At 30.9% G+C, this 9,358-nt stretch overlaps 1 protein-coding gene across 2 annotated transcripts; it reads left to right on the forward strand.

Moving 5' to 3' along the window:
• The first annotated feature begins 3,755 nt into the window (after positions 1-3,755).
• On the forward strand, positions 3,756-8,631 carry LOC111388331. 2 transcript variants are annotated; one of them, XM_023013012.1, is made up of 3 exons: positions 3,756-3,938; positions 5,434-5,537; positions 8,006-8,631. In XM_023013012.1, the coding sequence occupies exons 1-3, from the start codon at positions 3,816-3,818 to the stop codon at positions 8,085-8,087; spliced, it is 309 nt and encodes a 102-aa protein (XP_022868780.1). In that variant the 5' UTR covers positions 3,756-3,815; the 3' UTR covers positions 8,088-8,631. The 2 variants fall into 2 exon arrangements, 1 of the variants encoding a protein (XP_022868780.1); XR_002701550.1 differs by lacking the exons at positions 3,756-3,938; positions 8,006-8,631 and adding an exon at positions 5,708-6,041 and having other exon boundaries at positions 4,540-5,537.
• The last annotated feature ends 727 nt before the right edge of the window (positions 8,632-9,358 follow it).

Below are 9,358 nucleotides of genomic sequence, written 5' to 3' on the forward strand. Positions count from 1 at the left end.
AACTTGACTACAAATAAAATGCAAAAGGATATGCTATTGTACAACATTCTGTACAGATGTTGCCGTATGAATCCATGACAAAACTACAATAAATAATTATAGCCGATGACGTACGCAAATTTTGTCCATATCAATGGTCGTCGAATTCTTAGAGATACATAAGCACAAATATATGCAACCACCAAAGTATGTTTATAATCAAATTCTTGGAGAATTGTCCTTACTATGATCATTTTATATACAACTATCATATAGTGTTTATCATAGTATTAACAAATTTCCTGGGACATTAATACTTGATTTCTTTCTCCTCCCCTTAATCTATGGAGCCCTGGTAGATGCTGTAGGAAAACAAACGCGCGTCGATTGCAACCTCTTTGTGTTAACTACATTGTCTTCTTCAATGTGTATGGTGGCTACTACAGTATGTCAGGGACATTGCCTACGCAAAAGTAGTATGACCAAATTACTTATCTAAAACGTCAAATAATAACATAACATAGCCTACCAACATCTAATTATTTGCTCGACTACCTAAAATCAATATTACGAATCCTTCTTTAGGAACTTACCTTCAGATTGGACCATAGCGTTAGAAGAGGGAAGTGTATTTTCCTCTATGGCGTCATCCAAAATTGTTGTATCATTTATATTTAAGTCATGAGAAGACATTTAACATTAGTTTTTAACTTAACATGCTTATAATATATAATTAGAATTTAACTTAATATAATTTCTTCGATATAAAACTTACCGTTCGCCTCCATCATGTCACAACCCAAGGGAACTTCTTCTTTGTCCGGGCATGACACTTAGGGCCCTATGCCTTATTCATCTAGTTGAAAACAATATTTGAAATAGTAATGTACATGTCATCGAATCTAGTTTGTAGACTAGGGAATAAGATGAGAGTATTAAAATTTCGAATTCCTCATAATCAGCATACATACCATTTTCCTCCTTGTTTCCCCTAGGCAATGGACCCTCCTAGTCATTCGAGGCACACACCTTCCAACTCTATACCTCTTTCATTTTCAGAAAAGAGGAATTTAAAATTCATTTGCAAAAATATAGAAAAAATGTCATATCATAATAATCGATACATGTTAATGCGACACACATGTAAGAAATCGAAATCACACACGTGCAATGTTCGGATGAGCCAAAGTTGGACATATAGACAGATGACTACCAAACTGATTTGTTGAGAAGTTGTCATATGTTGAGAAATACCACCTTTAACTGTCGAGAATGATAGTTCATCTGTCAAGGGCAACAATTCATATCGACAAATGATTCAACTCATCTGTTGTATTTAGTTATCTGTCGAGAATAACTGAAACAAACTATTAAGAACGACAGTTCATCGCAAGAGATAGGTCATATTACTAATCTGTGGAGTAGTCATCGATCGAAAATTCATAACTGTCGAGACTTTCATTTTATCAAATTAAACAGTTTACTTAAAATATTATAACATAGAGGACAATACGATAAGATATCTCAGGTGTATATAAATTGTAAAATCAACACTCCTAGGTGCAAGATAAGGAAATGACAAACTAAACCGTCCAGGTATGTACCTTTCGGGTCGATACCTTGATACGTAACGACACTTTTCTTAAAAATGAAAGTAGTTATAAGAAATAAATTCATAGATAACTTATATAAATATTAATGTTACATTTTTCATAAATAGAAAAGTAGACAATAAAAATCGAAAAAAATGGGGCATATTGTATCAATCTAGGGCAAAAAATGCAAACAATAAAAAAACAAATACAAATGTGAAGAATCAGAAGAGAAGAGAGCAAAAAATGCAAAAAGAAAGAAAAAACAAACATCAAGAGATTAATGATAGTCTTCGTTCGCGGTGGGCTAATTAATAGGTCGTCAACGTCATGGGCATTTGATGATTCAAATAAGAGAGAAGGGAGTGAACTTAGGGTTAGTGAGTGTTTGAATGATAAATTGAGTTGTATTTTGTTTTTGTTTCACTTTTTTTTTTATTTGAAAGTTGAGTTATTTGATGTGACATTTTTTAGTTTTTGTACAATTTTTCATAGAATCAAATCCCATTTAATGAAGGACATGTAGGGTGATTAAATTATTTAGAGGGGCAAAAATGTTCAAAATTAACAATCTTATAAAGACTTTAAGAAAAAAATGATATTTTTGAAAATGCAAAGTCAACCAAAAATTGACATATAGCACAATTTCCTCTAAAATATGAGCTATCGTGACTTGTGGGTAAAGCAAATGATGTAGTATCGAGTACAAGTAACACTTTGCACCAAACATCACATGCACTTTCAAGCATGTTGTACGAGGCTAAAAGCTACATGAACAATTTACTCTTGAAAAAAAAATACTAATACGTACATGCACTGTTACCAATGTCGACCATTATTGATCATTGTTTCAAACCTTGTCATCTCACAGTTTAACTCTCAAGCTTTAATGTTTCGGTCTTATTTGAGCCTTTTTTCACAAGTTTGCCTTCGAATGGCCTTCAAATTATATATATATATATAAACGACAACTTTACTATCAAGTTATACATATATAGGAAGTGTTTGATAGACATTCTTATGTAAAAATGCATTTTAGAAAGCAGTAAATTGATGTGAAATGTATGATTGAAATAAGGAAAAGTTTTAATTGACGTGTAATATTATTTTAATAAATAATGTGTGGTTGAAAATAAGAGAAGGAAAAATGCATTTTGAAAAACATGGCTATCAAACGGGCCATAATAAGAAAAATGGATTGTGAATTGTGCATGGATGTGGCATAAATTTATCGCTTTTGTAATCCTTATATGGTTTTGGCCTATACAATAAATTGAAGCAAGGAGTGTATACAGACAAGAAAAGCTTCCTACACGAAAAGGACTTCAAGTGGCAAAACCAATGTAATTGGTGCATCTCTAATATTTCAACTTGACTGGGTAAATTGTTGTGGACTTGTTTATCAAGATTTTTTGTTGATTACGTGGCGAAATCAACCCAACTTTTCCTGTGAATCTATTATAAGAAGTGAGTCTTGCAAAATGAACGTAGGGTTACTGCTTGTGACCTTTGAAAAGGATGGACTACAGTGACAGAAGACTTTCTGTTGCTTGATGCTTAAGTCAATAAAGCGTCAATCAATCAAAGTAAATAGAAAGAAAGGGTTTGATAGTAACTTATTGAAGGTTTGCTTGACATAGATAATTTTTTAAAGGGTTTTGTTTGATGAACATCGAGGAGTTTCTTCACAAAAGAAGTATTTTTTGGCAATTTTTTTCAAGGTGGGCCCCATATTATGAGAATATTCTGACAATTTTCTGTGAAACTTTTTTCTCTAAAAATGGATTAATCCTTTTTTGAAAAATTAATTTGCAAACACATATCATAACTTTTTTCCACTTTTAACTATATATTTTCATTTTTTTTCCCACATGAAAACAATGTACCGAACAAGTTTTATTGTCACAAGTTTTGAAGTATTTATGAAAACTTGGGATTAACGTCGCTTTAAGGCCTCGTTTAGTATCCATTTTTTTCAAAATGTATTTTTCTCTCTCTTCTTTTCAATCACATATTTTTCATTAAAATAATATTACGCGTAAATAAAAAAAATTTCTTTATTTTTTAATCACACATTTTTCATCAATTTAATATTTCAAAATATATTTTTATGGCTACCAAGTACCATCTAAAGATTCATATCTATCTACACGTACAAAAGAGCCTAAAGAAAAAGCAGGACGCGTGTCGACCGGGCCTATCGTCTATGCCTTTTCTTTTGCCTTCTATTGGAAACGACGTCGTATGGTTCCTTTTGTTTTGTTCCCCTGTGTTCGCCCGTGCATGGAAGAAACCTATTTCTTTATTTCCGTTCCATTTGCTTCGCTCGTCAGAGGAAATTCGAGAGTTTTCCCGACTTCGAACGAGGTAGTCTCACGCAAATCATTTACTTTTAGTTTTAATCTACAAAAGGAAGGATATTGGCTCAAAGGGTCTGGGAAGAGTGGATTTGGGAAGTTCTATTTCTATTCACGCTTCTTATAAGTATATTCAGTTTTAAAAATAAAATTTTAATATATTTTAAATCCTATATAACTTTACTTAAATAAACATAAACAGAATTAAATAAAAATATATAACTCTAAATTGATCCACAAATTTTTATTTCTATTAACTTATTCTAAATTTTTTTTTATTCTTTTAGAATTTATGTTTAATTAGAATCTTAATAGATTAGAAAAAATTACATGAATATAATTATAGGTGCCTTTGATAAATTGAGTTTTATGAATAAGAATGATAAAATTTCTAATAAACATTATTAACATGATTAGCTGAATAATATATGTTCATTTAATGTTCAATAAGTTCAACTTTGTTATTATTTCATTCATTTGGTTTAGAAGAGTTTATAGTTTTAAGGATTGTGTGAATTTATAATGTTAGGGATGTATTTAAAATGTGATGAATATATAAAATTTACGTAGATATATAATATTTAAATGAATGGATTTAATAAGGACAAGTTTAAAAATAATGTGGATGTAAATAGTATTTTTTAAAAATTTTAAAATTTTATTAGGGATAATTTAGAGGGGGGATTTACTTGGAAAAATCGTTGATGGAAATAACTGTACCCATGGATTTTCCTATGAGACAACAAGGGTTCTCCAAATCGATTCTTTTTCCTACATGATTTCTGATTTTTTGTTGAGTATTTCTTTGTTGTTGCATTTTTTGAGGTATTTACTTTAGGATTTGTTTGTTTCTTCTGTTACTTTATTTTTATGTAAGAAGATCTAAGTTTTGAATCGAAGGTTTGGGGAAGAAGGGATTTTCTGCGAGAAAGCAAACGGGTTAGCAAGTGTACTCCACATCAGTTATTTTTCTACATGATTTTTGATTTTGTTGGATATTTTTCTTCGTTGTTGCAGTTCTTGAGGTACTTTGTTCAAGATTTATTTTTCTCACGATTTTCATAATTTCTCTTTTCGTTGTCTATACAGAATCATTTGACGGGATTGATATTATATTTGTAGATATTATGTTCTCACTAACCGTGTTTGTCGAAGTATTCTTATCCAAAATGAGAGTTGATCATTTATTTTTTTCTGATTTGTAAAAAAATGTTATTTATAATGTTTTGGAAAAAAAATATAAGGTGCTAAAAAATTGCTGCTATTGAATAGTTTCTTTGTTCTAGAAGTTTTAAACCTCAGTTTATAATGTATTTGCCCAAAACAGAAAGAAAAAATATGGCACATGAAACCTATAACTTCACCACGAGCCAGACCCATTTGTGTTTCATCTTAACTGTCAAAACAAGCTTAGGAAATGCCATTTAAGCTTCAGCCTTTTTGATTAATTTTCTCCTTTAAACTCTCTTAGCATTTGAGCAAAAAATTCTTTGTTGCTCTTATAGAACCCAGGGTTGAAACAGAGATCAAGGTTACTATTTCAAGGGTCGGTCCTTGTTATGAAAGACCTCAAGTCTAGCTACATTTGGATTCCTCTTCGACAGAATTGGTAAGTACTCTATATTAATGCATATTTGAAACTTTATCACATACTCTGCAAGCGACGTGTGGAATGCCACATTCATGTGTACCCTAGATTCATAGTTATTTGGGAGAAACTTTTACACGTCCTAAAGAACATGCTCTAAACTTTTGTTTTGGATATTTATATTATTGTAGAATAAAGGCCAGACTACTGAAGATACTGTGTTATGACTATGAGGTTCTCTTTTCTTTCTTCCTACAACTCGTCTTTATGTTACAAGAGGGGAAGAGGATGCTGATTTTCTTTTATAAAAACTTGTTATTTTTTTACTTTGGCTTGGATAGTTACATATTTATGTGTATGAAGATATCTGGTCTGCACTTAGAACAAAGCATTTGATATTTTTTGTTTTACATTTAGTACACTATGAGTGCAAATCATTGTCTAATTTTTCTGAATATCAAGACAAACACCTCAGATGTGCTGGATACTGTGCAGATTGAAACATGTCTACAGTAGATTATTTCATTGTTGTCGTGTTCAACGATGTCTAACCTCATAATTGCCTATTTGGAAGTTCATACGCATGCTGCAATTCATTTGATATCATTAATACATATATTCATGATCTTATGATGTATGAATGTGGAATGAATGATCGCTTGATAATTGTTTTTACATGCATGTCTCTCTATAGCTGTCATTTATTTTAGTTTGATTGTGTTTTGTTGTCTTTTGACTTGGGGATTTTGAAAGTCAATTGTGAACAAGCTATTGAGTTAAAGTCTTAGTAATTGCTTGCTCTTAATTCTTTCCTTTAATTTAGTTTACTTACTATACTTTCATTTTCAATATTACAGCACTAAATGTTAAAGATACATTATTATAAGGACAAGGTAGTTACCTCAGAAAGTATGCTAGAGATTCTATGCAATAGAAAGTTAGAGCTAAATTTTGCCTTGTAACTTAAGTCAGTGCCTAAAAATTAAAGGTAAAACATGTACTCTTTTCTCTTAACAAGTAAAAAAGTCCAACTATAGATCAATCATGTAACTAAACAAACTTGCCTCTAAATAAATGTGTATATGTGGAGTGTTAGAAGGGTGTACAAGCCTATAATAAAGTGTGGTTGACATCTTTGCATTGCTAATTTACTAATGCCTTTGAACTTTATTCAAGTTTTTGAGTTAACATTTGAGATTTCAATGTGGTGCATTTGTGTTCTATACCTCTCTCATCTTTTACATGAGGTATAAACAACACAGTTTAATTGAAGTTTATGTGAATTGAGAAACTGTAGAGCTAACAGTAACTTGCCTTTGATGTCATTCAATTTTCAGCTGCTTCAATTTTTAATTATTTCTCCCTTTACTTGAGGTGTAAGTGGCCTGGTTTAGTTATCTAACATAAGAAAGCTATAAAATGGCAGGGTATTATTTAGGCCCCGTTTGAGTCACATTCTTTCGAAAAAATATATTCTTAAACAGTGATTTAACATCATTCCAATCACACATCATTCAATAAAATGATATTACATGCAAATCCAAAATTTTTCTTTATTTTTTAACCACACATTTATTATTAATACACTATTTAAAAACGCATTCTTATGAAAACAATCTGGGTCAAACAAGGGCTTATTATTTAATTGTTGGAGAAAAATACTTTACAAATGATATATGAGAAGTATGATTAGGCTTTGCCATTTTAAATGTTAAATCTACAAATTCAGTTCAATTTTCAAATGTAATCATCTCTGTTTCTTATTTTACTTGCTTCTTTAATCACATCTAATACAATGGTGGATGCTAATCTTCAAAAGCTGCATGAGATTGTAACCAAGAATTGTTATCATACATTGGCTTTCTCAAGAGTGTCCATTCCAAAAGAAGACAAAATAACTCAAATTAGAAATATAGAAGGACTTTTGCTTGTGGTAAGTAACCTTATTTTTATATTTTATCTTCCTAAACTCTCAAATATTTTCCTTGGTGTTTATTTTTAAACATACATATTATTAACTCATCCTTATTCTGTTAACATAGCATAGCTTCTTTTGGTTAAAAGCAAAACCACATATCACACATTATGATCAATCTTTATGGTACATGTCTTGCAACAACTGCAAGAAATCTGCATATGCGAATTTCGATGAAATCCATTGCTGCTCATTTTAGAAAAACTCTCAAGCACGTGCTGTTCGAAGGTAATAATTGCATACACGTCAATTAGAATTTCATACAGTACATGTTTTTCCAACTCTTATGTCATCTATCTATGTTGTATTGCCATTGGGCAAGAGCTTCTATCCAATTGCAAGATTCATCAGGTTGTATTGATGCTACCATTATAGGAGAACCTGCTGAGAAGTTCTTACAATGCTCTGCGCTTATACTTATGAAACAACTCTGATACCTACCTCAAACATATTTTTAAATTATTATGCTATCATACATTCATTTACATTGCTAATTCTAGCATTCCTATTTCTGCATGACAAAAACAAACCTCTCAGAATCAATCCATACCTCAACAAATGAAGATCTATTCTTCTATGTAAAAGCTGTAAAATAAAAAAATGGATATGAATACAAGTACGAAGTCAGCTCACTGTAGATACATCTTCAACAACATGAAAATTCACATGTAAGCATTGATGGAAGCACATTTCTAACTCCATTTGTTGAATCACTACACTTGATGCAACATGATTCTAATGAATCATCAGCTCGAAGGGTAATATTCTCAACTTCTAGTTCTTCACATTCCCAAAACAAAGAAGATGAAAGAAAAATAGTGGTTAAGGCAAAGGCATTGCAGTGAATGAATCAATTGATGAGAATTTTGAATGATGCAGAATGTTAAGCATTGGAGAAGTTATGCAAGTTAGAAATGGTTTTTGTTTCTTCGTCTCTTTCCAGTTAGAACTGCAAGATGTAGCAACAAATAGATCCTAGAATTTGCATATGAAATTTAAAATATCACTTGTATTTCAAGCTACTCATGAAGTAGTTATTCAGCTAAACATTGTAGTTTGGGTCTATAACTGTTCTACATTCAGACTTTGATATTCTGGTTAGTTAAATGAAATTGTGTGATGGTTTTTGGATCGTTATTATCTTTTTGGTTGATGTTTGTGTACGCCTGTCTCCATTGTGTAGATTGTACAGCTTCTCATTGATAAGAATAGGAGACTTGAAAAATAGCTTCTTACGATTACTCTAAGCCTATGTTTGTTTCCCATTGTTTGGCCATTAAAAAAAAAAATGTGATCGTTATTCATCACATTAAGTCACCATATTTGAATTTCTATCTTTTGTGTGGGGTTTGTAATGATTATATTTTTCATTCTCATTTTTACATTAATGGAAAACAAACAGGGCCTAAATGTTGCTAACATTTCAATCCAGTTGAATTATTTGTAGCCTAGGTGAGGATTTCCCTATGAAAAATCAAGATGATAGAATTTTTTGATTTTTCAATATTAGAACATTTTTGGTGCAATGGTTGCTTTAGTTAATATATTCGAAGAATGACTTGTTCAAAACAACCTGGAAAATTTAGACTCATTTGATGTTAATCTATTGCCGTTAAAAAAAATAAAAATATAAAGTTTTATAAATTGTGTATTGTAGAGATGAGTATATCTTACAAAATGTGCAATACATTTAAAAATAACATTGACCAAATTTGCATATACTTATTTTTAACACTAATCAAGTAACGTGCAATGCACGTTAATTCCACTAGTCATTTAAAAAAAAAAAAAGAAATACTCTTCGTATTAGTCAACTTGGGCGGTGCATCAATTTTCTTGTTTGAGTTGTCTCAGTCTTGTCAAGAAT

Source organism: Olea europaea, unplaced genomic scaffold, assembly GCF_002742605.1.
Source record: "Olea europaea var. sylvestris unplaced genomic scaffold, O_europaea_v1 scaffold488, whole genome shotgun sequence".
Taxonomy (NCBI): domain Eukaryota; kingdom Viridiplantae; phylum Streptophyta; class Magnoliopsida; order Lamiales; family Oleaceae; genus Olea; species Olea europaea.

What these genes read in the sequence shown, in the direction of transcription:
- LOC111388331 (XM_023013012.1), top strand. Translation starts at nt 3,816, where the DNA reads ATGGTTCCTTTTGTTTTGTTCCCCTGTGTTCGCCCGTGCATGGAAGAA. An exon ending in TTTTCCCGACTTCGAACGAG is followed by an intron (nt 3,939 to 5,433) that starts GTAGTCTCACGC and finishes TTGCTCTTATAG; the next exon opens with AACCCAGGGTTGAAACAGAG. An exon ending in ATTCCTCTTCGACAGAATTG is followed by an intron (nt 5,538 to 8,005) that starts GTAAGTACTCTA and finishes TTCCTATTTCTG; the next exon opens with CATGACAAAAACAAACCTCT.